Below are 27,750 nucleotides of genomic sequence, written 5' to 3'. Positions count from 1 at the left end.
CTGGTACGCTGTACTGGACCGTAATGGCTTATTTTCATCTCTGCTTCAGAGATCCCATGGCTGTGGGGAGCCCAGAGCCCTTTAAATACCCCCCCCCCCCGCAGCTCTGGAAGCCAGGCTGGGGCTGTGAATTAAAGGGCTCAGAGCTGTCGCGGCTACAGGGAGCCCAGAGCCCTTTAAATTCCCCCGCAGCTCTGGCAGCCGGGTTCGGGTGTGGATTTAAAGGGCCTGGAGCTCCCGCAGCTACAGGGAGCCAGAGCATTGCCAGGCTGGGGCCGAGATTTGAAGGGCCCGGAGCTCCTTCCGCTATGGGGAGCACCGAGCTCTTTAATTCCCAGCCCCAGCCCGGTTGCTGGAGCTGCGGTGGGAGGAGAGGAGGGATTTAAAGGGCTCTGGGCTCCCCGCAGCCGCCGGAGCTCTTAGCCCTTTAAATCCTCGCCGAGGAAGCCGGTGCGGTCCAGCACAGCGTACTGGCTCTTGCCGCTGTGCCGTTCTGGCACGTACCAGCTTACTTTCATCTCTGGCTCAGAACTCCTATGGCTGCGGGGAGCCCAGAGCCCTTAAATCCCCTCCACAGCTCCAGGAGCTGGGCTGGGGCCGGGAATTAAAGGGCTCAGAGCTCCGGCGGTTGCTGGGAACCCAGAGCCCATTAAATCTCCCCGCTCCTCCCCCCGCAGCTCCAGCAGCTGGGCTGGGGCCAGGATTTAATGGGCTCAGCGCTCCCCATGGCTGCGTAGATCCCAGAGCCCTTTAATTCCCCCCCCCCTCCTGCAGCTCCAGCACCCAGGCTGGGGCAGGGAATTAAAGGGCTGAGAGCTCTCCGCAGCGGCAGGAGCTCCGGGCCCTTTAAATCCTGGCTCCAGCTGGGTAAGGCTCAGGCTCCCCACAGCCATGGGAGCTCTGGGCCCTTTAAATCCACACTCGAACCCGGCTGCCAGAGCTGCGGGGGGAATTTAAAGGCCCTGGGGCTCCCAGCCACAGCTGATGCTCCAGGACCTTTAAATATTGAGAGGCCCCACCTCTTCCGGTTGAGGCCATGCCCCCTCAGGACTCCGGCAGTACCGGTAAGTCCTGGAAGTTACTTTCACCCCTGACTTAATCATTTCTTTACCTGTGTACACCTTGTGCGCCGGTGACTCCCCCGAGCCGCAATCACATTCCACCTCTAAGGGGGTGGACAAAGAGAGGCCACCATGCTCATTGGGGTGTCTCACAAGCAGTTGGGTTTTGGGTTCGGGTTCCGGCGTATCCATCAACAGCTGAGCCGAAGGGCTCCCCTCGGTCGCTCCCTCCTCCTCCTCGGCACTGTCGCTGATGTAGCGCTTTCTCCGCGGATGGTCAAAGACCCTCGGGGCGAAGACAGAGTCCAAAGTTCTCACGGGGGTGGTGAAGGAGTCCAGGTTTCCTCTCAGCAGCCTTCCCACGATTTCTAAACCATGTGTCCTTGGTAAGAGATGGCCTCGTCCGTCCAGCACTGGGACTTATGAGGTGATGGTGCTGCACTCTGATTGGCAGAGGGCCCTGGGAGGAGTTCTTAGTGGGGTCAAACAGCCCACTCCTGGACGGGTCACCCTGCCCCAGAACTCACCCTGATTGGTCAGAATCTCCTCTTGGGGTGGTCCTGTCAGGACAAAACCAATCCTAATTGGTCGAGGGCAGTGAGAGGAGTTCCTAGAGGGGTCACAAGACCCACATCGGGACGGGTCACCCTTCCACCCCAGAGCTCGCCCTGATTGGTCAAATCTCCTCTTGGGGGTGGTCCTTCCAGGATGAAACCCATCCTGATTGGTAGAGGGTGGTGGGAGGAGTTCTTAGAGGGGTCACATGACACACCTGGCTTCCAGTCATGTGGCCGCCTTGACCACGAAGAAATACCCCCATGGGGCGGGACTTCTGGTGACAGGTGGGAGGGACTAAGGGGTCATGGGGTGGGGTTAGGCTTTGATTAATGGTGGGGGCCTTTCTACTGCTGCCGGGTGTTGAGTATGTCCAGGCAGAACCGGAGCCAGTGTCCATGTCCAGGCCACAGGTCGAAGCCGGGTGGTCAGAAGTACAAGCCAAAGTCCGTATCCATGCAAAGGTCGAATCCGTGTAGTCGAAATCAGAGGGGTTGGGGAAGATCAGGAGGAGGAGGAGGAGGCAGTGCTGGAGTGGGTGGGTGGAGGGCCTGGAGCGAGGCTAGAGAAAGGCAAGGAGAATACTGAGCCGGGATTCAGAACCCAAATCTGGAGCCAAGAAAGGTCAGGCCAAAATCATAGCCAGAGACCGGAGTCAAGAGCCCAGCCAGAGTCAACAGCGAGAAACTGGTGGCCAGGGCAGGGCAGGGGGTACATGCGGGCGGGAATGAGGATGACTTACTGGAGCCCTGGAGACCCCTCATCGGGGGACTCCCTTCCTAGCAATAAGAGAAGGACAGCGGGGTGACAAAGATGTCTCTGAGCCTGGGCTCCAAGCCAAGGGGAGCTCCCATCCAGGCTGTGTGCCAGGACCCCGTCACCCTCCCTGTTCATTTCACACTCACAGACCCCCTAGCCAGAGGGGAGACTAAAGGGCAGAAGCGAAGGTGCCCCTGGGGGAAAGGCTCTAGGCTGGGACCCAGTCCACTTCCCAGATCTACACCCAGGATTGTGTGACCAGGCCCACAGCCCTTCCTCTGCATCTCAGTTCCCACCTGCCAGATGGGGAGGCTCCTCCCCTGCCCCAGGGTGTTCGGGGGGAGTTTCCTTCCCGGCTGGGAAGGGTTCAGATACCAGGTGGGTGGATTGGGCCCCAGGTGGGGGATGGTCGGACATTCGCTGCGTCAGGGGTGACAGGGGCCATGGGAAGGTCTGAGCAGTGATGACGGGGGAGGGGCCCCATGTCAGGCCACCCCCTCCCAGACTGCAATGGCTATTGAGCACAACCCCTGGGTGAGGGTCTGCGGAAGCTCTCACTTCTGGGCCAGCCCCACAGCCTGATTCTTCCCAACCAGTATCTGGCCTGGCCCCAGCTCCAGGGGTCGGGGTGGGGCAGGGTGTCCAGAGCGAGGTGCTCGGCCTTGGTTTCTCTCAGTGCTGCGGGGGGCTCTATGGTCCCCCCCCCCCCCCCCCCCAGGCACAGTGAGACAGAGCACTGCGGCGGGGGGGGGGGGGGAGCTGGTCATGCGAGGGGGGGGGCCCACGGGGCCCACCCAGCACTGCAGGCCCTGGAGGGCTTCCCCCCTGATGGACCACAGCTGGACCAAACAGCTGTGTGATGATGTGTCCTGTGTTGCAAGGCAAGGCAAATCAGGAGAGATCAGACACGCAATCTCCGAGGTAACTATGGCACTGGGAGCCAGCAACATTTCCTCCCCACGTCTGAGGGACGGATTCCCCCGCCCAACCCCCGAGATGAAATCTTCTCTCTTCTCTAGTGACTTCCATCCCCTCTCCCACCATTGTGGAATGAACTCCTGCCCCCACTCCTCTCAGTTCCCCCCCTGAGAGCTGTTCTACCTCCCAACCCAGCGGGAATCCAGCTCCGCTCCCCAGAGTCCCCTCAGCCACCCTCGCCCCCTCCAGTTGAGGGGCTGGGAGGCTTTGGGCAATAGTGCCGGGGGGTGAGAGGAAGTGGACACCTTTCCCCAAGGGATCCCAATGTCCTTAACGTGATGCCATGGGCAGTGGCTCTGGTGAATGGGGCACTTAAGCAGCCTCTGCTGACTGACTCCTCCAGTTCTCCCAGAGCAGGTGGGGGCTGGGATAACACGATACCAGAGCTCTAGGAACCGGCCTGAGGCCCGGAGGGGGATGAAAGGCTCACAGAGGTGGCTAGGGGAGTTGGCAGCCCCTAGCATGAGCAACGGCAGTGTGTCGTGCTGATGTGACGCCTGTTAGGAAATAGCCTTGCTGGGGAGCTGGGTCTGCCCTGCTTTGAGCTGCTCAGGGGACAAGCTGGCACCGACCAATGGCACCTGTCTGGGGTCACCCTCTCCTTGCTCCCTGGTCAGCGCATGGGGATGGGATGGGAGTGATTTTCAATGGCCTGGAGGTGAAAGGCCCTGGGGTTCCCTCCCCAGTTGACCCCTCTTTGGTTACCTCGTCCTCTAGCAGCTGGCCGGCTTCCCCCAAGATGGAATAGGTCAGCACCAGGCCAGCCTGGCTGACGCAGACTAGGGGGTCGTGGATGGCCAGCAGCCCCGCCTCGAGGAAAGATCTTTTCTGCTCCTCCGTGAAGAGCTCGCCAAAGACCTAAAACCAAAAGAACCAGAGCCCTTACAATGGCCCAGAACCAGGCTCCAAATCCCTTGAGTGTCTCACAAGGTGGAGAAGAGTCCTGGGGCAGCCAACCTTTGGGGTCCCATGGACCAGGAACCCCCTTCAGTAGGAGGCTGCAGGCACTGAGGCCTCAAAAAGCTCTTTCTGGAGCAGGATTCACCGCAGGTGCCATGAGATGCTGGGAATGTGTCTGTGCGCTCTGGAACCCAGCTCACACAGACAGCCCAGGACCCCTGCTGCTCCCAGCAGCGACAGCTCCTGCAGCTCACCCGCTAGAGGTTCGGGGTCTTTTAGATCTGGTTCATTCCCAAGCCTCACCCCACGGACATTCCCAGGAGCCTCACATACTCTGTGGAAATAAGGAGCAGGCGCTTGCCCTGTGTCCATGACACACTCACTGCAGGGGGAGACAGCTCCACACCTGAGCTACTGCAATGCACCGGCCGAGAGTCCTTACCTCTCCCACCCTGGCCAGATTTCTATACCCCAGGCGCTCGGGGTCATGGAGCCCGCCCCGGCACCACAGGTCTGGGGCCTCTCTGGTGTTGAGCCCTGGGGGAGAAAGACACACTCATTGGGGAGGTTTGGCCTTCCGCTTTCAGTGCCTGTTTCCTTCTGGGTGCATACTGGCCAGGCTCCTCGTGGCATCCGCAGCCCAATGGAATCGCAGGGTCCATGCCAGGCGGGTTAGTACCAGAAGGGGGATTTGTTTCAGCCATCACAGTAATCATGTGACCCTTATGGTCATTGTGCTCTGGGAGTGGGTGCCTGTTCATGGGGGTGTCTAATACTGAGAACCCCCCACACCCACTGAAGTCAGGATCTGGCCCTGGCTACCCGACTGGTGACACCCTACAAGCTTTGTGTCCGTCCCCTGTGGTGCCTGCTCCTGCCCCTGCCCTCATGATGGGCTCTTTCCCTCCATGTGTCTCAATAGTTCCGTTCCTGTCCCCTCATGAGCTGGCTGCCCCGTACGGGGTGGGCTGATTTCCCTGGGCTGGGGAACAGAGCCGGGCTATGAGATAAAGCAGCCAATTTCCTTGGCACTTTCACACTCATCTCCCTAATTCAGAGAGAGGGGGAGAGAAAGAGTCACCATCTAAGCTGGGGTCGGTCTCAGAGGAGGGGGCTTCTTTCTGTAGGGTCCCATTGCCCAGCAGAGGGAGTCTCAAAGGAGGGGCCTTGTTTCTATTGGGGTTCCTCTTCCCCGCTACAGCGGGTCTAAGCAGAGAGGCCTTAGTTCTAGAGGCGTCCCAATGGCCAGCTGGAGCTAGTCTCCCAGAGGCTCGTTTCCATGGGGTCCCATTGCCCAGCTGGGTTTCTTACCCCTCTTCTGAAGCAGGAGCCAGTAAAGCCAATATATCCCACCCCTGGCTTGCCGACTGATGTCGCTGGCTGGGTGGGATATACAGAGACCCAGCTGCAGCACGAATTCACCTGCCTTGGAGAAGGCGGAGGAGGTCTGGTGGAAGGAGGAGGAGAGGGGAATCCATCACCATTCTCCCTTCAGCTCCCCAGTGCCCCTGGACCTGAGCTCTGCTCCCACCCCTCTGTAGGAGGCCCTGGGGGACAGGAGCGACAGCCCTCTTCCTCTCTGCCCCCAAGGGAGCTTGGAGCAAAAGAAGCAGGGCACGGGCCCTCGCTGAGCAGTCGCTGCCTCGCGGCTCCAGAATAACAAGGGCCCTGAGGCCAGGCACGACCCTGCCAGCCAGCGGCCTATGGAACGCAGTCCCTTACGGACCCAGGAGGACCAATTAGCCAGGGGATGAGGAACTTGATTCTGCAGGATGCTGGGGTCAAAGGTCACTTACGTCAAATCCAGGCAGGGAGGTGGCAAACTGGAGCAGGGCCACACTGGTCTGTACTGCCCTGGCTCTCTCCTGGGTGTTGTTTGACAGGAGAGAGGGATGGACGTGCTGCGGGAGAAGGAAGCCGGGGAGGGTCAGCGGGCAGGCGTACATGCTCTACAAACCAGCCTCTCCCCCTCCCCAAGGGGCTGAGACTTTGTGCTCAGGGTGGAGTAGCCGAGCCCTGGTCGCAGAGTTTGAAAAGGGGGTTCATGACACTGCCCACGCCTTGCTGGGCACAAGCTGCTGGTCTCTCCAGGCTGGGACAATGGTCAGTCTTGGGGCTGGTCTATTTGCTCTGACCCCCTGATCCATTAACAGCACATCAGGATCAAGGCACATGCCCTGGACCCCAGACCCAACTTGCAAAGGCCTTGGTACGATGGATGGAACAGCCCTGAGGACAATCCCTCCGGGAACTGCAGTGTCCCTAGGACATAAGAGCTGATTCCCTGAGGCTCCTCCTGTATCTCAGGGTCTCCCTAGAGAGGAGCCAGTGACTTTTCTCTGAGGCCCATGTCCTGCATCTCACAGAGGTTTCAGTCTCTCAGGCCCTAGCCAGGCCTGGTGCTCACTGTTAGTGCTTAATGCAACCGTGCAGAGCTCTGACTCTCAGTCCCAGCTCCTTCCCCCTGCACTGACAGCTCTGGGAAAGTGTGGCTGGCTGGGTCCAAGCTGGGAGGACACAATGGAAACGTGGCTCTTCTAGTCTCTCCTTTGCTGCCCTCCCACAGGGTTCAGGGGCAATTCCACCCCAGACCGTCCGTTCTACTCACCTCCAGGAGGTGCTGCAGCTTCTCCACGGTGGGGGTCTCTGTCAGAAGGCCCCTGAGCAGGATGTCCAGGCTCTGTGAATAGTTGATGTACAGAGCCTGCAAGAAAAGGGATCACCCGTCAGTCATGGGACATGGGGCTACACCAGTCAGGGGACAATTAGGAGGATTCTCCAGGAGCCCTGGCAAGACTCAAAAGGCACATCCTGGCCTCTCCCATTCACATCACTCCAGGGACACTTAGCAAGAGTTCATGGCCGGATGCCTGCTGCCTTGTCAATCCTTGTTCTTAGCAGTTCTCTGTCCAGGGCCTGGTACCCAGCAGAGTAAGGACCAGCCAAACTGCAATGGGTGGGAGGTAGGATCGCCGGGAGAGTCCAGGCAGGAGATCAGAGAATGAGGAGGGAAGGCTGGGATCAGCCATGGAGGGGTAACACAATCCTCTCTGGAGGGAAGGGGCCCCCCCTGCCAGTTTGTCCCGGGCCTGTTCCCAGCTCTGCCCACCCCTCCCCTATTCTCAGCAGCTCCATCAAAGCGAGGGAGCAGGGACCAGAGCCTGCTCCTGCTCCTGGGCCAGAGAAGTAGGATCAGGACCTACCCAGAAGTGTGTGGTGTCCTGCCCAGTGCCCAGGGTGCACATCCTGTTCAGAAGAGCCCGCAGGAGGCGAGATTCTAGCTCCAGGGCGAGCGGTGGCTTCAGTTTGCTGGCAGGAGAGAGGAGCCCATGTTACGCTTTGCAGCACCAGCGTGGCGCTGGCACTGCCATGGACATGACCCCCTCCCCATGTTCCTGGACTGAAATCACCCCCCCGGCCAGGAAAACGGGGACGCTCCCGCCTCCTCTGCTGGGGGATGGGAACAGCCACAGCCGGGGGGAACCTAGGCGGGGGAGGAGCTGTGACTCCTGGCTCTGGGCCCGGTCAGCACCAGGGTTAGGGCAGCTGGACGGGAGGGTCCTGGTACCTGAGGCTGCAAACTGCGGCCATGGAGCTGGGCATGATGGAGCTTGGCTCTGACGGACCAGGGAGATTTTCAATCAGCTCCTGGGAGACCCCAAGGAAACAAAACTGCATGTGAGACTCAGGCCCTGCAGACGCACTGGCACTTCCCCAGGAGGAGCCCCAAGTGCTCTGCAGAAACAGCCAGTGTTACCCCCACCCCCAACCAGCTGGGCCCCCCCATTCCTCCCTTCCATCAAACTTCCTTCCCCTCTCCCCAACTCCTCCCCTCCCGCACTGCCAGCTCCCCATCAGTGTCACAATTCTCCCCTTCCCTGCTCCCCAGTGCTCCGCCCCAGGACTCCCTGTCTTCTGCTTCCCGCTCCGGCCCCACTAACGCTTCCTCCCATATCGGGCTCCCTCGCCCCAGGGGCCGAGCACGGGCTCCCACTCACCACAATGCTCTCCACGAGGGCCGCTTTGGAGACCGGGGGGCTCCAGGGTGTCCCGCCCCTGCTTCTGTGCCGAGAACCAGAGACGTGGCACAGCATGGAGGAAGCTGAGCTGTTCGGCCCTGTCCGCCACCAGCTAGGAGTGGGGGGGGGGGGGAGAGCCTGTTACATAGGGACCTCCCCGCCCAACCCAAACCAGCTCCAGGGCTCAGGACCTCCATGGGGTTGGACAGGGAAAGCCGCCCCCTTCCCGAAACCAGTGTCGCCCTGCACAGACAGGGGGTTGGAACTGGGACAGTGTCTGCGGGGAGCGGAAACCGTGGCCTGTGTGGGACAAATGTCCCCATGTTGGGGTGCCAGATAACAGAGGAGATGTGTCCCCCCATTGGGGGTGAGGGATTCTCTGGGACAAGCCCCCCCTGCCTGGGTGGGGATGGAACAAGGAGCAGGACAAACTGGGGGGCAGCGCAGCTGGGGGATTTTTGTACCTCAGCTCTGCCCTGGAGGTGCTGCTGGATCACCAAGATGGAGGACAAATCCTCCTCCTCTTCTTCCTCCTCCTCCTCCTCCTCCTCCTGTTCCTCCTCCTTCTCAGGCCATGACACCTGGGCACCGGGGGTGTCTGCACCAGGAAGGGAAGGAGAAAGTTTAATCCCTTCTGCTGCTGGGGGATGCAATGGACAGAGAAGGCTCCATGTTTCGCCTTTCTCTGTAAGGAGCCCCATGGCGGCGAGGGCCCCACCCTGCCCCTCCCAGAGATACCCTCAGCCCCATCAGCCTCAGGGCCCCGTGGCAGTCAGCCCCGCCCCCTGACATGATCAGGGGAGGCTGGAGCTCCCCGACTCCGCCCAGCATCCCCTGCCATGGGGTGTGGCTGTGCCACCCCCACTGGTGTTAGGGGGGCTCATGTGGGTCAGTCCCGGCGCCTTGGCGAGCCGATGGGCACAGGGTGTTACTAGTCCCCCACTGCCCCAGTTCTCCTCCCTTTCCCCTGGGTCTCCCCTCACCTCCAAAGAGGGAGCCTAGCAACACAGGGCTACCAGACCCCACGGAGGAGCTGCTGGCCCTGCAGGAGAATACAGAGCTGCTGGTGTTTGTCCCGCAGTTGCTCAACTCCTGCTCTGGGCTGGGAGGAGGCACCACAGGTGCCAGGGTGGGGCAGGCAGGAGGCTCCTCTGGGGCCAGAGTGGTTGGCGGCTCCTGCTGGGCCCTGGGGCGCAGCTCCTGGCTCCTTGGCTTCCTGCGAAGGAAGCCCCAGAGCTGCCTTCCCCGGCTCCTGCCCTTCCCTGGCTCTCTCCTCCACAGCTGAACCCGGAGCCACCTCCATTTCTGCCCAGAAGGTGCCTCAGGGTCAGCTAGGGGAGCTGCTGTCTTCCGCCTCCTCCAGCAGGCGACGCAGCTCCTCCCTTTCCCCTGGCCACAAGCCTCTTCCCCGCCCGCAGGGACAGAGGGGCCGCTCTCCTCCTGGGCTGATGTTTGCTGCTGGCTCTGGAGCCACCTGCCCAGCCTTCCTCCTGAGCATCTGCCTGATTCGCTCCATCCTGGAACTGAGTGGGGAGCAGCCATGAGTCTGGCTTCAAAGCAGCCTCTCATTAACGACCCTGCCTGCTCCCCTGCCCACCTCCCCTCTGCTGAGGCAATTTCTCCTCCCGACACATCCCACCGCAGGGCACAGGAACCCTCAACCGGGGGAACAAACCCTGACAAGGGACGGGCTGGGAGCCCTAGTGGTGGGATATTCCCACCACATGGGGGATGGCTCTGGAGAACTCCACTTACTTGCTCTAGATCGGATGGAGCTGGATGGCAGATGCTCAGGGTTGCTCCTCCCTTCAGCCTCCTCGATCTCCGCACCCAGGTGGCCGGCAACGGGTGCCGCTCAATGCCCTGACAGCAGGGCAAGGGGTAGAAGCCAGAGATTGAAACTGGCTGTGAAAACAATACAATGCCACTAGCGGAACACTCCTGGGACACTCCATAGCTGTACCCGAGGCCACCTCCATTTGGGCCCAGAAGTTGCCTCAGGGTCAGCTAGGGGAGCTGGGGTCTTCCTCCTCCTCCAGAAAGCCAGAGCTGGGAAGTGCCAGCAGGACTCGATTCCCAGTCTCCCTGGCTCCAAGTGGGACCTGTTGTAGTGACTGACGGATTTGCTCCTTGTCCCCCATCCAAAGCCAATAACACATCTCTGGGTTGGCAGTCATGAGTTAGACCTTCTCAGCACCCCTCTGTCTCCCGCAGCCCCCAGCTATTCCTTGGATTGCAGTGGCTTGGATGGTAACAGGACTGGATATTGTTACTGGCTCACTGGGTGGTTCTAGCCAATGAGGGTCTCAGTCTAGCCTCAGAGGCCCACACCCCCAGACACTACAGGTCAGGGTGGATTGATTTCATTCCAAATGTTTTGTAGTTGTATTTTTGAGTTATTTTCCTAATGAGGGATTGATTCTCATGAAATTCTTAGCGGTGGCCAATGACAGAACACGGAGCAATGGTCTCAAGTTGCACTGTGAAAGGCTTAGCTTGGATATTAGTTCACTAGGAGGGTGGTGAAGCCCTGCAATGGGTTCCCTAGGGAGGTGGCGGAATCTCCATCCTTACAAGTTTTTAAAGGTCAGCTTGACAAAGCCCTGGCTGGGATGATGAAGTTGGGGTTGGTCCTGCTTTGAACAGGGGGGTTGGACTAGATACCTCCTGAGGTCTGGTCCAGCCCTAGTCTTCTATGATGCAAGGAATAGGGATCCATTCAAACATGTTGACTTGCTGGTTTTGCAGGATACATACAAACAAAAAGGTTGACTGAACCATTTGTTTTCATTTCAAACAAACTGAGGTAAAGAAGTATCTCTAGTTCGTGCACTGAACTGATTGTTCCTGCTCATAATGTCCTTCCAGATTTTAGAAGTAGTAGCTCACATCTCCTCCTCTCTAGCATTTATTCATATATTACAAGAGGAAAAGAAGCCTTCATCCTTTTTCAACTCCCAATCAGTTTCTTACATTTGAATGAAGTAGCTGCATCAACTGGAATGAAGAAAATATTCTTTCTGCCCCTGCAGAAGAGGCTAGTGCTGCCAAAATCTGGCTGAGTGTTTCAATAACTTCTGGACCCCCCGGTGCTTAGGCATTGACTTCCAACAGTTCAGTGCTTTGACTGCCTCTGACACTTGGAAGCAAACATGGACTTCTTCATGTAGGTATTTATTTAAATTACTTTAATAGGCTGGAGCAACTAGAGGCCTTAACATCACTTGTCATCGTTTCAAATTTTATACTTGATAGGTTTTAAAAAAAACTTTCAATATACATTTTAAAAACCCAGTTTCAGTTTAAAAAAATCTCTTTCTGGGCAGGGGCGGCTCTAGAAATCACGCTGCCCCAAGCAGCGCGTTGCGCTGCGCCGCCCTTCCCCGGTCCTGCGGCGGGTCCCTTCTTCCCGCAGCTCCGGTTGAGCTCCCGCTGCGGCAGGTTGACCGGAGCCCGGGACGAGTGGACCTGGCGCAGGCATGACTCCGGTTGACCTGCCGCAGTCATGTCTGCGGGAGGTCCAGCCGATCCGCGGGACGAGCGCCCCCTCCGCAGTCATGCCTGCGGCAGGTCCACTCGTCCCGGGCTCCGGTCGACCTGCCGCAGCCGTGACGGCGGCAGGTCCGCCGACCCAGACTCCCGCCCTCCCTGGCGGCAGGGGACGCCCCCTACATTTTGCCGCCCTAGGCAACAGCTTGTTTTGCTGGTGCCTAGAGCCGCCCCTGTTTCTGGGGGGAGGTTGGGTTGTGAAAAAGCCATTGATTGGTCTTGCCCTTGATTTTAGAAGAACTACTTCATCTGAGAGAATCAGAAACTGCTTGTATTCTAGTCAAGGAGAGGAGGCAGCAAAATTCATCCTAGCAGTAATTTGTTGGGCCTTATTTGCTCAGTCTCAAACAAACAAGTGTGCAAAACTCTAGCTAGTCTCTTTTATGTAGGCCCAGCTAAGAGGTGGCAGGAGGGGCAGGAATGCTGTCTCCGTCCCGGATCCAGTAGCAATTGCACAGGATATTGCCACAAAACCTACATTTTACTGCCAAACTCTCTCAGCCAGTCCTCTCCTGCGCTTCCTGGTTTCTAAGTTTCAAATCCACAAAACCTTCCCCTTGACAGTCACTGCCCAGGTGGTGCAGCAGGCAGAGGAACCTGAGCAGTAACATTGTGACACCAGAGGTAACTCAGCCACCTGTCACTCCCTGACTCCACTAACCCTGAGCATAAACCCGAAGCCTGAGCCCTGCCTTGGGCATCGCTCCCACGGAAACCTGCAGGCTCATTTACTGACTTATGCAAATCACCTGTGGAGGGTTAGCACTGACTGGCTGAATTCACTCTCAAGTCACAATGCCCTTCAGCTTACAGCACTAATGGAAGGGGCACAGGGTGGAAATCAGGCTTTTCTGGTGGCCCATTTTCCAATTGAGAAGAAGGGACAAGAGGGAAGGAGGAAGAGGGAAGCAAAATGGTCACATTCCAAACGCCCCCAGCGAGTCACAGATTAATTCCAAGCCCAGAGGAAACCACTGTCGTCTGACTTTCTGTTTCACTTCGGCCAGAGAATGTGCCTCAAAATAATTCCCATAGGAATTAGAGCAGATATTTTAGTAAAACACACGAGCTTGATTTTAAAAGAGGCCAGTTGTGGAAAATCCAGCACAACCCTCAGTCAATTGCTCCAAACTCTGAGGTTAAAAATGCTCCTCGCCTTCTTTCCAATGTGTATTGGTCTAGCTTCAACTTCCAGCCATTGTCTGCTCAGAACCTTTCTCTGGTAAAGGGAAGATGGAGACTTGCTGCAGCAAGGCTCCAGAGCTCTGCGAGGTTCCCCCTGCCCCGCATCCCTGTCCTGCCTGGCTGTTGGCAAGGGAGCTCTGTGAGGTCACAAACGCCTCATTCATAGAATCATAGACTATCAGGGTTGGAAGGGACCTCAGGAGGTATCTAGTCCAACCCCCTGCTCAAAGCAGGACCAATTCCCAACTAATTGTCTTTGCTCAATGGGCTGAGTTCCTGCCAAAGGCCTTTGTGAAGTCACTGCCGCACCCACCTTTCCCTGGCAGGCCTGATGTCCCTGGCCAGCCCAGCTGGATGTTTGAGCTGCACCCCGGATCACCCCACTTGCTCAATATTGATTCTGGGGAGCAAGCAGGCCACCCAGTAAAACAGCAGAGTCTGTTCCACACCCCACACTGAGTTTTTCATAGAGGCATCGGTTGTGAAACAATTCAGTCTCCTAATGTGGCCTCTATTTCATGGGCTATGAAATTTCACACTCTTAGCACCCTATTAAGCCCAATTGCTTGTAATTCACTATAAGGCACCTTCCCAACCAGTTATGATGGTAGGACACCAGGAAACAGAGACTCCACCTCCAGTGGCTAGTCTCCCTCACTGTCAAAATTACATTAGAAATTGACAATCTCTGATAAGGGCCAAATTTATGACAATCTTTTAAATAATTTAAACAGAAGAGAAAAAATAACATTCAGTAGAACATGTTCACTGCCAAGTTTTTCAGACAGTCACACCACTGATGTGATAGTTAAGGCCCTGGAAGCAAAGTTAGCTGAAATGCTAACCCAGCTTTGGGCAGCAGTAAAGGTGCAGAAAATATTGTCTTCCTTTCAGTTTATTCAAATCGTTCAGTTCAATCGACTAGTTTGCTGAAATTCAAGAAAGCCATTGGGAATTCACAAAACAGGCAAACTTGTTTTCCTCACTCAATCTAGGGATGAACACTAGGGGATAGATCTACTGGTTCATCAATCTAGAAACTCGTGGAGACAAGAATGTATCATTTCACTTCATTAACCACACATCAAATTGCCTTTGTTTAAGAAATCTGTTAGTTTGAAATGCAAAACATTTTGATACAACTTCTTTCTTATGCTTCTCTTTCTAGCTCTGGCATGACCTTGCTGTGTGACCAAAGAGGTCACTTCTTTTCTCTTTCCCTCGGTATCATGGGGGATGGAGAAAGTTCTCTCAGCCCTAGCAGGAGAGAGATTGAGCAAGTCAGGCGTCTTAGGGCCCTCGTGCTCTAAAGGACAATGGGTGATTGTTGTTTGGGGCAAGAATCCCAACGGATTTGTTACTTGTCCCCCAGCCAAAGCCAATAACACATTCTGTATTTTCAGTCATGAGTTAGACCTTCTCAGCACCCCTCTGTCTCCCGCAGCTCTCAGGTGTTCCTTGGATTAGAGAGGCCTGGATGCTAAGAGAACTGGAATTATTTTACTGGCTTCCTGGCTGTTACTAGCCCATGAGGGTCTCAGTCTGGCCCCCAAGGCCCACACCCCCAGACACTAAAGATCAGGAGGGGTTGATTTCACTCAAAGCTTTTTGTATTTCCATTTTTGAATTATTTTCCTAACGAAAGATTGATTCTCATGAAATCTTAGAGCTGGTAGATGACAGAACAAGGAGCAATGCTCTCAAGTTGCAGTGTGGAAGGCTCGGATATTAGCAAAAACTTTTTCCCTAGGAGGGTGGTGATGCCTTTGAATCTGCTAGGATAGAGTCCCCTATCTTGTACTTAGAGCCTATATTTTTTCTTACCTTCTACACAGATGACAATGTCTTTGAAACAAATCCACTAGGGAATGAAAAACACACGCACAGAATCTCCTGCACACCAACGTCTCTTGGTCCTGAGTGAGAGACCGCGAGCTGGAGGCTTGCTGCAGCAAGGCTACAGGGCTCTCTGAGGTTCCCCCTGCCCCGCATCCCTGTCCTGCCTGGCCGTTGCCAAGGGAGCTCTGTGAGGTCACAGGCGCCTCATCATCTTTGCCCAATAGGCTGAGTTCCTGCCAAAGGCCTTTGTGAAGTCACTGCCACACCCACCTTTCCTTGGCAGGCCTGATGTCTGCCCCTGGCCAGCCCAGCTGGATGTTTGAGCTGCACCCCGGATCACCCCACTTGCTCAATATTGATTCTTGGGAGCAAGCAGGCCACCCAGTAAAACAGCAGAGTCTGTTCCGCACCCCACACTGAGTTTTTCATAGAGGTTATGACACAATTTGATCTCCTAATCTGGACTCTATTTCACAGGCTATGAAATTTCACACACTTTGTGCCATATGAAGCCCAATTGCTTGTAAGTCACTAAAAGGCACCTTCCCAACCAGTTATGATGGTAGGACACCAGGAAACAGAGACTCCACCTCTCCCCTGGGTAATTTGTTCCAGTGGCTAGTCTCCCTCACTGTCAAAAATGTGTGCCTACATCTCATTTGAATTTCTCTGGCTTCAGCTGGCAGCTGTTGGTTCTTGTAGTGCTTTTTTTGGCTAGATCGAATTAGCCCTGCCCCATGAAATGCAATCTTCTTGTCCTGCTGGACCCCCCAGCCAGGAGAACCCAGTAGGGGCCTCCTAGCTGTTTCTCTGCCCGGCTGGTGACAGAACTTCCTCTCCATGGGGATATCAGCTGCAGTCACTTCCCCAATCAGCCCAGCCTAAAGGCTGTTTTCTCCAGCTTTGGCCCCTTCCCAGGGCTGTTTTTAACCCCTTCAGGGCCAGAGCAGGGGTCCACCCTGCTACAGGGAGCTACAGGGGATTCCCCCCTCCCCCCACTCATGGGGACTGGGGAGCCATTTCCTCCCTGCTCCCGGGGAAATTCCCCAATGCCCCCGGCCCCTGAGGAGCTGCTCGGGATTCACCCCACATCAACGGGCCCTTGGGAACTCCAGAGGTGCCAAGCACGAATGGTGACTGGGGAACTGAGGGATCCCACAAGGCCCGCGGGTAGTGGGGAACCACAGGGCATTCCCCAGGGCCCAGGAAGAGTGGGGAGCAGTGGGCCCGCGAGGACTGGGGACCATTGGTGGACTCCCTGCCAGCCTACATTGGTGGCAGCTTGCGAGCTGCAGGGGTGTTTCCCCACCAGCCGAAGTGGCTGCAGAGCCATAGGGGATTTTTTCCCCCAACACCTTGGGCTGGGGAAATGCAGAGCATGTCCACCCTCCCCCCACCTTCAGTTGGGACTAGGGAGACACGACGGCTGAATGAAACTTTCCCCACACACAAGGCATTTATGAAGTTGTGACCAGGGTCCCAGAGGCCACACTGAGATTGCTCAATTAGGGCATACTGCAAAGAATGGGACCGACAATCCTCAAAACTAGGGGCTATTCCATTACTTAGATTCACCAAGTCAGCAACAAAACAGCTCCTGCAATACTTTACCTACTACATAGAGCCAAAGCACAGCTCCCTTACAGCAACCCAGCCTTGGGCTCCCTCCCAGACAGCCCACTTCAACATGATGGGGATACATTAAAATCTTATTCATCACATTACAAAGTTCCACCAATCCCAAGGGATCCTATACATTATCCATCAAGTTAAGGAATACTTCAGTTCTTACCCAAACACACGCTTACAGCCAATTCTTATTAACTCAACTAAGATTTATTAAAAGAAGAAAAGAGAGAGTGTGCTGCTTAAACGATCATTATCCATACAGAGATGCATCGAGTCCTTAGGTCAGTTTCACTGTAGAGATGATGCTTTAGAATTGCAAAGAGTCCTTTACAGAATCATTTCATTAAGTTCTAGTCCAATGTCCAATTTCAATGTCAGGGCGTTCCAGATGGGACTGGAGATCTCTGTCTTCCGACTCACGCTCCCCCACTCCCACCTTGAATAACGCTTCGGCAGATCAGAGAAGAAAGGATCATTTTTGCAGCGTCTCGACAGCACACAGTCATTGGCTGAACAACAGGCTTTTGAAGTAACCTTCTATTTCCTAAACATCACTGGTAATTAATTACATGGATTAACATGAGGTGGTTCTTCATAAAGCAGTTCATAGACAGTTTACCACAAACTTTCAGGAGACAAACAATGACATTATTACAGCCAAGTTTTATCTAAATGTTAATATTCCCTTTTGATCTCTGAATTCACAGAATACAGCCCTAGACAGGAACCCATTTATTTCCATTGTTAACCTCTAACAAGATACAGCTAAACAAAGACTACTACAGTTACCATCTTCTTCCATGTCTTTAACAATACACAGTTACCTCTCGAAGCTCTAGTTTATCTGAGGACACACTTTTCTAACATGTCTCCAAAGCTTGAATCTTGGTCAATTACATGCAATTTCCTTAACACTTTCTGTCTCTGTGTCAGAGAAGTTTAGATCCTGTGTGGATTCTCTCATGTTTAATGAGGTGTGATCTCTGCGGGAAATTTCCCAACAGTCCAAGCACTGTGGGGGTTTTCTCCTGTGTGGATTCTCTGATGTCTAACAAGGTGTGACCTACATATGAAACCTTTTCCACAGACTAAACACCTGTGGGATCTCTCTCCTGTGTGGAATCTGTGATGTAAAACAAGGGATGATGGGATTCCGAAACTTTCCCCACAGTCCAAACACTTATAGGGTCTCTCTCTTGTGTGGATTTTCTGATGTTTAACAAGGGCTGACCTCCGTATGAAACTTTTTCCACAGTCCACACACTTGTGAGGTCTCTCTCCTGTGTGCATTCTCTGATGTTTAAGGTGGTCTGACCTCGATATGAAACTTTTCCCGCAGTCTAAGCACTTATGGGATTTCTCTCCTGTGTGGTTTGCCTGATGTTTAACAAGGATTGACCTCCGTATGAAGCTTTTTCCACAGTCTAAGCACTTATGAGGTCTCTCTCCTGTGTGGAATGCCTGATGCCTAACAAGGTCTGACCGCCGTGTGTAACTTTTCCCACAGTCTAAGCACATATGGGGTCTCTCTCCTGTGTGGACTGCCTGATGTTTAACAAGGTCTGACTTCCATATGAAACTTTTCCCACAGTCCAAGCACTTATAGGGTCTCTCTCCTGTGTGGATCCTCTGGTGTGTTACAAGATATGATCGCTGTGTGAAACCCTTTCCACAGTGCAAGCACTTATAGGGTCTCTCTCCTGTGTGGATTCTCTGATGTCTAACAAGCTCTGACCTCTGTATGTAACTTTTCCCACAGTCTAAGCATTTATGAGGTCTCTCTCCTGTGTGTAATGACTGATGTTTAACAAGGGCTGATGTGTCTCTGAAACTTTTCCCACAGTCCAAGCACTTGTGGGGTCTTTCTCCTATGTGGATTGCCTGATGTTTAACAAGGTTTGACCTCTGTATGAAACCTTTCCCATAGTCCACACCTTCATGGGATTTCTCTCCTGTGTGGATTGCCTGATGTCTAACAAGGGCTGACCTCCGTATGAAGCTTTTTCCACAGTTTAAGCACTTATGCGGTCTTTCTCCAGTGTGGATTGCCTGATGTGAAACAAGGCTTGACCGCCGTGTGTAACATTTCCCACAGTCTAAGCACCTATGGGGTTTCTCTCCTGTGTGGATTCTCTGATGTTTAGCGAGCTCTGACCTCCATATGAAACTTTTCCCACAATCCAAGCACTTATGGGGTCTCTCTCCTGTGTGGATCCTCTGATGTGTTACAAGATATGATCGCTGTGTGAAACTCTTTCCACAGTCTAAGCACTTATGAGGTCTCTTTCCTGTGTGGATTGCCTGGTGTCTAACAAGCTCCGACCTCCATATGTAACTTTTCCCACAGTCTAAGCATTTATGAGGTCTCTCTCCTGTGTGTAATGACTGATGTTTAACAAGGTCTGATGTGTTTTTGAAACTTTTCCCACAATCCAAACACTTGTGGGGTCTGTCTCCTATGTGGATTGCCTGATGTTTAACAAGGTCTGATTGCTGTGTGTAACTTTCCCCACAGTCTAAGCACTTGTGGGCTCTCTCTCCTGTGTGGTTTACCTGATGTGTAATTAGTGCTGAATTCAAACAGTTCCTGCCCTCGAGGCATTGATAGGATTTCTCGTCTATGTGGCTTTTCCCATGGTTATTAAAGTCTGAGCAGATATTGAAGATTTTCCCAGGGACCAAGCATTGAAGGGGTTTCTCTCCAGCATGGATTGTCTGATGTGTAACAAGCTGTGGTCTCACAATGAATCCTTTCTCACACTGCAGGTAGTGGTAGGGTTTCTCTTCCTTGGGATTTGTCCGCTGGGCTGTGGGATCCTTGTCTCCTGCCCCACAGTTAATAGATTCATCCACTTCCTTCCCTGGGTGGTTTCCCATCAGCCTCTCTGACGTGTGCCAATTTCCACAAGCTTCTCCCTGTTCCCAGCACTGGGAAAAATTCCCTTCAGCTCTTCCCACAAAGGTCCCCTGCGGTTCCACTTCCCCGGGAACTTCCTCATGATGATTCCCCTCCACGTTCTCACTGACTCTCTCAGCACCTGCTGGGAGAGAGAGACAATCCAGACAGGAGTCATTGTGCTGGGGAGAAAGAGGAATAGCACAGAGGGAAAACCCAACACAGGAAAGTTGCAAAGAATCAGCGATTGGATTCTGCTTCCAGATCCCACCCAAACACTCACAGGGAAGAAAGCTGTGAAGGAAACTCCTGCAGCTAACAGGAGGGGTGAAAAACAGTGAGCGATACCTGCTGACTGCAGCCCCCCCCTTGTTGACATGAGGAAGAACTGTGGGCTCTTACTAACACCATATTTTTGGGATTCTCAACTTTGCCTTCATTCCCCAGATGGTTTCTGTCAGTCCTCACCTGTGCAGGTGTATCTCAGAACCTCTCTTTCCTCACCGGCCTGGAGATCGGGCACCCATGGCTCTTCCCCTCGTTCCAGCTGGGCGATCAGCTCAGGTTTGGGAATGGGAAATCCTATACGCGGGGTGAAATCAGACCAGATCAGGGTGCAGGAAGTATTGAGAGACTACTTGTCACAAAGGGCATTCCATGAGCGGAACCTGTCCCTGTGCTGAGGGATAATTCAATTCCAGAGGATGGGAGCAGGGTCACTGACCCTCCTTGGGAGACGCAGGCTATGTTGGGATATGTACATATATAACCCATATATCCATGTAATATGTTATAGGACTAAGGTGCCACAAGTACCCATTCTTTTTACTATCACTAATAAATACTGATTCCCCCTTTGGGTCTTAATATAATCAACCTGTATTCTACTCCACGGCCCTACAATTCTTTGGTGCCACAAGGATCTCAAATTTGGTGGTCTATTTTCAACTGCTGCCCATCTTATGCAATTTTTAACCAAATTTTCTATTCCACAGTGGGCCATAGACTGACACAGGTTAATGATCTCTTCTCTTTGAAGTTTATCAGGTACCCACTTTACCTCTCCTGTTTCCTTATTCACTGCAGAACCCCCTTTCATACTCCAGGTTCCCCATCTTTAGGTTCAGCCTCCTGTTTTATGCTGTGAATTCTAGTAATTACCATAACCCCCAAAGGTTCCTGTTTTGCTAATTTAGCTAAAACATCCACGTTATCATTCCAATATTCTTCATCCCTTTCTCCCTTTGGATGACTTTTAGTACGTCTTATTTTTAATTTTTCCAGGTGTTCTTTCAACCAATCCTAGATACATTTCCAATTTTCCTTTTGGACCAAATTTTCCCCCTCAGCTGCTTCCCAATGGTTCTTTTTCCAAATCCAAATTCAGGGTAACAGTCCCTGTACCACAAAGTCTGAATCCAGACAGACATAAAGCCAAAGTGCAACATTATTTTGTCTGTTGAAGCAGATCACTAAGGCTAAGTCTACACTAAAAACCGCAATGTGCTCCCGCGGCAGTGCTTTGATCTGATAGCGTGGCCACCTGCGAGCGCTCGGGAGAGAGCTCTCCCAGCACTCTATGCAATCCACCTCGAGGAGGGGAATAGTGCCAAGCGCTGGGAACCTGTCCACACTGGCACATTACAGGGCGCAAACTTGCTGCACTTGGGGAGAGGTGATTCTTCACACCCCAGCGAGCAAGTTACTGCGCTGTAACACGCCAGTGTAGACATGGCCTAAGAGCTCTGATCTCTGCTACCTGAGCTGAAGTCATTCCCATGGATCCAGAGAGTCTCCCCATTAGCTTGCACAGCAGCATCACCCATATACTGATTACACCTTTCATGGTACGAACGACCATCTGTGAACCAAACCTTTTTTTCTCCAAAGCGTAACGCTTCATCTACTGGGGGAGCTTCTTCAACTAACGTTGGTTTAGTTGCTGGCAGTGGGCATTCATGCTCTTCTCCTTCCGTCAGGAGGAGATATGGGAACAACACTGCTTGTTTGTTATTCTCACAGGTAACATCTCTGCTAGTTAACGTCAAAGCCCTTTGGGCCATTCGGGTATTGGAAACTCCTTTCTCCTGCAGTTTTCCAGATCAGATGTATGTCGGGGAGAGTGAGGTATCTGTATTACAACAGGGGCTGTGCCACTAGTCAAAGCAAAAGCTTCAATGGCCCACACAGCAGCTAAACATTCTTTCAGAAATTCCAAACCGCTGCTCCATAGGGGTTAATCTTCTAGAAGGCTGCGCCACCGGTATTAACTTTCCCTTATCAGTTTCCTGCGTCAAGACTGATGCTAATCCCTGTTGGGTTGCTGGCCACCTACGGCTTGTTCATCTCAGGGAATTTCAGTGTCGGGGCTTGTACCAACGCCTGTTTTAAGTCACAAAAAGCTTTTTCTTGTTCAAGCCCCCACTCCCATTCTACTTCCTTTTCAATCAATGCCACAAGGGTCTAGTTATAATGGCGAAATTCCAAATACGCTTCCTTAAATAGTTAAACCCCCCTAACATTATTCTCCATGCACGAGAATCCACTGGCCTGGGTAATTTCAGCAATGATGTCACCTTTTGTTGATCTACCTGAATTCCTTGCTCCCCTTGGGTCACCCCCGAATAATTCACCCTCTGTTGCACTAATTGGGCTTTCTCTCCATTAGCCTTAAAACCCGTTCCCTGAATAAGTCTCAACACCCTTTTAGTCCATTCAGTCAGCACCTCCTCAGTCTCTCCCCAAACTAATATGTCATCTACATATGAGGTGACGTTCTCCCGATCCACTTTGGTGTGCAATAGCTGGAGCACAGCGGAGGCCCTGGGAACTTCTTTTGAATAAATACCGTTGTCCTGTGAAGGTAAACATAAAGCGGGCCCAAGAATCGGGATGGCAAAAAAACCAATTTGCTAAATCTATGACAGAACCATTTAGAGGCCCCCTATACTCTTGTCATGACTTGAGGCAAATCTGCTACTATTGGTGCCATGGCAGGGGTAGCTTTATTCATTTGTCTAAAATCCACTGTCAATCTCTAATCTCCTGAAGCTTTTACTACCAGCCAAATTGGGCACCTGTGTGTGGAATTCCCCCTTCCAATCACTCCCTGTTGTTCCAGTGATTCAACTATTTTCTCAATTCCTGCCTCTGCCTACACGGGGTATTTACATTGTCTCTGTGGTAGCACGTCATCCCCTGCGATTTTAACACATGCTTTGATTCTACCACATTCTGCTTTATTCTTGGTCCATACATTGGGAAACTCTTTTACCCAGACATTTCGTGGAATCTCCTCCATTGCTTCTGCAGCACATATTCTTGGCGTGTGCTCTGCTGTCAGGGCGTCTTCCATCCAGTCGGGCAAACGTCACAGAACTCCATGCGTTAAATCTAAAATCAACCAATTCCTCGCCAAAAAAGGAGTTCCTAATATTATTGGCTAAGTCGCCTGATTTATCTGAAGCATTTGTTCTTTACAACAAAAGCCCCCTATTCGCTCTCTGGGTATAACAGCTATTTCTACTGAACGATCCATCTTTCCTGCCAGTCCTTTCCCCATAAAGGAAGCTGCTGTAATGATCTCAGACACATAACGAGTCAAATCACAATGTCTATTTACAATATTTCCACCAGCCCCACTATCCAATAGGGCACCTTTGGGTCCATTGTCTCCCACAATGACAGTTGTTCTAGGCCTCCCATTCGAGTCCCATCTTCATCTAGTTACCATCTCTCACTCCTGGGGACCCATTTACACTGGGAGCAACTTGTCATCGGTGCTTCCCTATAAAACAGGTTCCTATGAATCCTCAGCTTACACAGCTGCAACTCCCTTCTGCTCCTGAGACATTTCTTCTTCCATCCTTTGCATTGCTTTAATCAATTCATCAGTACATCTCCCATTCCGCTTATCCTCAATTTCAAATACCTCCAAGCAGGGGCGGCTCTAGGAATTTGGTCGCCCCAAGCAGTCATGCCTGCGGGAGGTGCTGGTCCCGCGGCTCGGGTAGACCTCCCGCAGGCATGACTGCGGAGGGTCCGCTGGTCCCGCGGCTCCAGTGGACCTCCCGCAGCTGCGGAGGGTTCGCTGGTCCCGCGGCTCCGGTGGAGCATCCGCAGGCATGCCTGCGGGAGGTCCACCCGAGCTGCGGGACCAGCGAACCGTCCGCAGTCATGCCTGCGGGAGGTCCACCCGAGCCGCGGGACCAGCGCACCCTCCGCAGTCATGCCTGCGGCAGGTCCGCTGTCCCACGGCTCCGTTGGACCTCCCGCAGGCATGACTGCGGAAGGTCCGCCGGACCCGCCTGCCACCCTGCCGGCAAAATGCCGCCCCACGTGCGTGCTTGGCGCGCTGGGGTCTGGAGCCGGCCCTGCCTCCAAGCAATATTTCAAATCCCATCTCCTCCATTCTGGGGCTCATTTTGATTATTCCACCTTCTATCTCCTTGAGGTGGCGCATCTTCTCCTCTACCATGGCCTCTTCCTCTCTCATGGTATCCTGATCTACAACACTCTCGTCTGAATGTTATTGATTCAACAAAAGTGACTCTGGGTTTCAATCCTTCTACCTGGCTTCCCCCTTTCATCATTCGTTGGCACATTATCCAGTGAATCCATAACAGTTAACCCCTCATCCTGGGCTGCTTGGTTTACCAAATTAGTAGACATTGCTGCTAAATTCCTGTCCAATCCTTCAAACACACGATTCCAAAATTCTCTCTATTCAAATCAACGGCCATCAAAGAATCAGATGTGATATGTCTGGCCGTGGAGTTAGTCACCGATTATAGACTCATAGACTTTAAGGTCAGAAGGGACCATTATGATCATCTAGTCTGACCTCCTGCACAATGCAGGCCACAGAATCTCACCCACCCATTTCCCCAGCCAATAACCCCAATGTTATTCTCCTCAACAAGTAATCCCTGGGTGAATCCCCAGGCTTCATGTAATCTGCACTGGATAACTCCTTTAAGGGTCTTTGATCTCTCTCTTTCCCTGACAGCATAATAAATCGCGGCACCAGCCTGCGTGCTTCTGGCTGCCTCCCCAAAGCATTTTTCACTCAATCTACTGCTTGTCTAATCTCTCAGGTGGCAGCTGCCCTGATCAATTTATAACATTCTCTCATATTTAAATTCTCCGTTCCGCCTAACTCTGCCCACTGTACCAGCCACGCAGCTAGATCTTTCATATTCACTGGGCCTAATGACTTCGCCCTCAACTGTAAATCTGACGCACTTGCCGGAATTATTCATATCTCTTCTGATTGTATTTCTCCCACCCCTTCTCCCTGTCCTGAATGCCCCCGGAACCCCTACCCCTGACTGCCCCCTGCTGCCCCATCCAACCCCCCCTCCTTCCTGACTGCCCCCGGACCCCTGCCCCTATTCAACCCCTTGTTCCTCCCCCAACCATCCACCCCTTATCCATACCCCCACCCCGACTACCACACCGAACTCCTCTACCCTCTATCCAACCCTCCCCTTCTCCTTGCCCCCTTACCACACTGCCTGGAGCACCGGTGGCTGGCAGCGCTACAACCGTGCCACCCGGCTGGAACCGGGCCATGCTGCCGCCGCCACTGCACAGCACAGCACACCGGGTCAGGCCGGGCTGTGCAGCTGCGCTGCCCCAGGAGCTCACAGCCCCACCACCCAGATCATTGCGCCAGTGGCGGAGCGTGCGAGCTGAGGTTGCGGGGGAGGGGGAACAGCAGGAGAGGGGCTGAGGGCTAGCCTCTTGGGCCAGGAGCTCAGGGGCCGGGCAAGACGGTCCCGCGGGCCGTAGTTTGCCCACCTCTGTCTCAAAGAGTGTTCTAAGTTGTTACAATAACACCGTGCGGTATCTCCCTGCATGCTCTCACCCACTTACACTTACTGCAATTAGTTCTTCACATGGTCTCTCCCCCTACGTTTCTTTCTCACAAATATATTTTTTGAATATTCGGGGGAATTTAGGGGTAGGTGGATATGCATATGGGAGCACCTCTAGGATGGAGGTATTGAGCAAAGGAGATAACACATCTGACTACTCGTGGGCCAGAATGGGAAAAACAGGACCAAACAAAACCATATGTGAAGAGCAACCTTTTGAGGTAAAATTTAAAATATGGTGGGAAGATGGAAAAAAATGTGAGATGGAAATACCTACAACCAATTTGGAAGAGCAATGGAGATATTTGTTCATACAAAGAGAGGAAGGTCAACTAATGTTTAGATTTACTTATGATGGGGGGAGGGAGAGCTCAGTGGTTTGAGCATCAGCCTGCTAAACCCAGGGTTGTGAGTTCAATCCTTGAGGGGGCCACTTAGGGATCTGGAGCAAAATCAGTATTTGGTCCTGCTAGTGAAGGCAGGGGGCTGGACTCAATGACCTTTCAGACCTCCCAGTTCTATGAGATAGGTATCTCTCAAAGTATTTTTTTTAATTTTATGATGAAAATAGTCTGAATGTGAGCACTCTGAATCATACCTTTTGGAGTTTGGGATTTGATGTAGTCACCTTAGACGTGACTCAGGAACAAGACTTGGCTAATATTCATGTGGGATGGAATGAGTCAATGGCTCTCAAATTATGGGAATATGATATGATGGTGGATTCTTCCATAATGATAAGATTGAGTTGCTTTAGGAAAATGAATGAGGGAGGATATTTTCAGGGATATAAGATTGCACCAAGAATAATGGCAGATGAACACACATATAGAAGGGGAGAAATAATTAAAGCCCGAACTACTGTGGACCAAACAATCGGGTTGGAAAGAACCCAAATTAACATGAGTGCACAACATCTGCAGCGTAGGCCAAAGGCCTTACCTCTATTACAAGCCTGGCGACAACCATGGGGAGACGGGACTATACACAATAAAAGAGGTATAAGAGAATACATTTTAGGTGGCAATTGGTGTTGGAACTGGAGTTTTAAACTCATCTGATACTGAGACGTTACAAGGAAAAATGTCAGCTTTGGGTAAGATCTTGAAGGCTACACAGACACGTGACAACATTTTTGGCACATTACTGCAGCAAGGAATAAGAAGTGTGGAGCTCCAATTAAAGCAAGCCCAAGCCTTGAAAACATCTCTAAATATGAATGTATTTGGTGTACCTGAAATTAACACAACAGCACTAGCCACACAGTGTGTACAGATGCACACTTATGAGATACACTACTTAGGCCTTGTCTACAGTAGCAAGTTACTGCGCTGAAACTTGCTCATGGTGGTTGTTTAGCAGCTCTGTCCCAGTGCTGGTGTGCGACCACACTGTCCCATTAAAGTACTGCACGGCTTCGACTAACTGAGGGGACGGGAATTGCTTACCCAGTGAGGTCACCGTCTCGTAGTTCTCACGCATGACGTCCCTGTAGAGGGCTCTTTGAGCGGGGTCCAGCAGAGCCCCCTGCCCCTGCGTGAAATACACAGCCACCTCCTCAAAGGTCACCGGCATCTGAAACAACAAGAGTCCCCCACTCAGCACCTGCTGCCACAGCCACAATCCCAATATTCACAGGAAAGGAAGAAAGAAAAAGAAAACAATCTTGGAAGCTCTGGGAAGGCGGGAGAAGCAGATTCTCACCCGCACTCTGCTCAGAGCAGCTAGGAGGCTTCATGGGGTGGGAGGTGAGAGCTCCTTGTCCCCCCACAGCAGATGCAGAAGGGCAGCATCTTCTCATTCCCACACGCCTGCCAGCCACAGGCTGACACAGGAAGCCGAGCTCTGAGCCAGGAACAGGGACAGGAATCCCAACAGCGTCCCCTCATATTTCACAGCAGCCTCGGGCCAGAGGGGTCAGGCTCCAGCACTGGGAGTCTGGTCAGTTTTTCCAGTCCTGCCCAGGGGGTTTGTTTCATATTTGAGAAATGGGGGAATGTTCTCCCCTCCCCACTGCCAATAGGCCTGGTCAGCATGTTTATCGCACCCTGTCTCCTCCCTGCCTCTCCCTCCCCGTGCCAAGCCCCTCCCTGAAGATCCCCTACCTGAGCTGGCTCCATCACAGCCATTTCCCTTCCCCGCCTCCTGGACGATCTGGAGTTAAATGTGGACAGTGATTCCTCAGCCTGTCGGGGCGAGAGGGGCGATGGGGCAGGTTTCATAAGGGGCTGGAGACCATGTCACACCCCAATTCCGCCCAGGCTCTCTCCCGGCAGACACACACGTTGGACTCTGCCACGCTGACAAGAAACCCACTTAGTTTATTAGCACCCAGGCCAAGCCCCTCCTGGCAGAACTGAACCCCCCGGGGCACCATTAAACCCTCCCAGTAACAGCATCTCTGAGCCAAATGCAGGAAAAAGAGCAGAACCGACGAAGCCACTTCAGGGGATTCCCCCTGGCACTGTAGTGTCAGCCCCTCTAACTCCCTCTCGGCCCTC

General features: G+C 53.1%; 2 protein-coding genes across 3 annotated transcripts; both read right to left on the bottom strand.

The window, feature by feature from the left end:
• Positions 1-1,596: 1,596 nt before the first annotated feature.
• On the bottom strand, positions 1,597-8,934 carry LOC120382913 (maestro heat-like repeat-containing protein family member 1). The gene is made up of 9 exons (XM_039500392.1): positions 8,737-8,934; positions 8,252-8,384; positions 7,822-7,901; positions 7,457-7,562; positions 6,862-6,957; positions 6,050-6,154; positions 5,565-5,700; positions 4,059-4,211; positions 1,597-2,178 (listed from the first exon to the last, which is right to left on the bottom strand). The coding sequence occupies exons 2-9, from the start codon at positions 8,345-8,347 to the stop codon at positions 2,102-2,104; spliced, it is 849 nt and encodes a 282-aa protein (XP_039356326.1). The 5' UTR covers positions 8,348-8,384; positions 8,737-8,934; the 3' UTR covers positions 1,597-2,101.
• Positions 8,935-16,706: 7,772 nt separating this feature from the next.
• Positions 16,707-26,751, bottom strand: LOC120382861 (zinc finger protein 260-like). Of its 2 annotated transcripts, none has more exons than XM_039500289.1 (3): positions 26,698-26,751; positions 19,839-19,952; positions 16,707-19,515 (listed from the first exon to the last, which is right to left on the bottom strand). In XM_039500289.1, exons 1-3 carry the CDS (start codon positions 26,729-26,731, stop codon positions 17,441-17,443), a joined length of 2,223 nt encoding a protein of 740 aa, XP_039356223.1. In that variant the 5' UTR covers positions 26,732-26,751; the 3' UTR covers positions 16,707-17,440. The 2 variants fall into 2 exon arrangements, with proteins under 2 accessions (XP_039356223.1, XP_039356224.1); XM_039500290.1 differs by having other exon boundaries at positions 16,707-19,512.
• Positions 26,752-27,750: the final 999 nt, after the last annotated feature.

Source organism: Mauremys reevesii, linkage group 15 (genome assembly GCF_016161935.1).
Source record: "Mauremys reevesii isolate NIE-2019 linkage group 15, ASM1616193v1, whole genome shotgun sequence".
In the NCBI taxonomy this organism is placed as follows: Eukaryota; Metazoa; Chordata; order Testudines; family Geoemydidae; genus Mauremys; species Mauremys reevesii.
The sequence above is the reverse complement of the archived record's forward strand: the minus strand, read 5'-3'. Positions and strand labels throughout refer to the sequence as shown.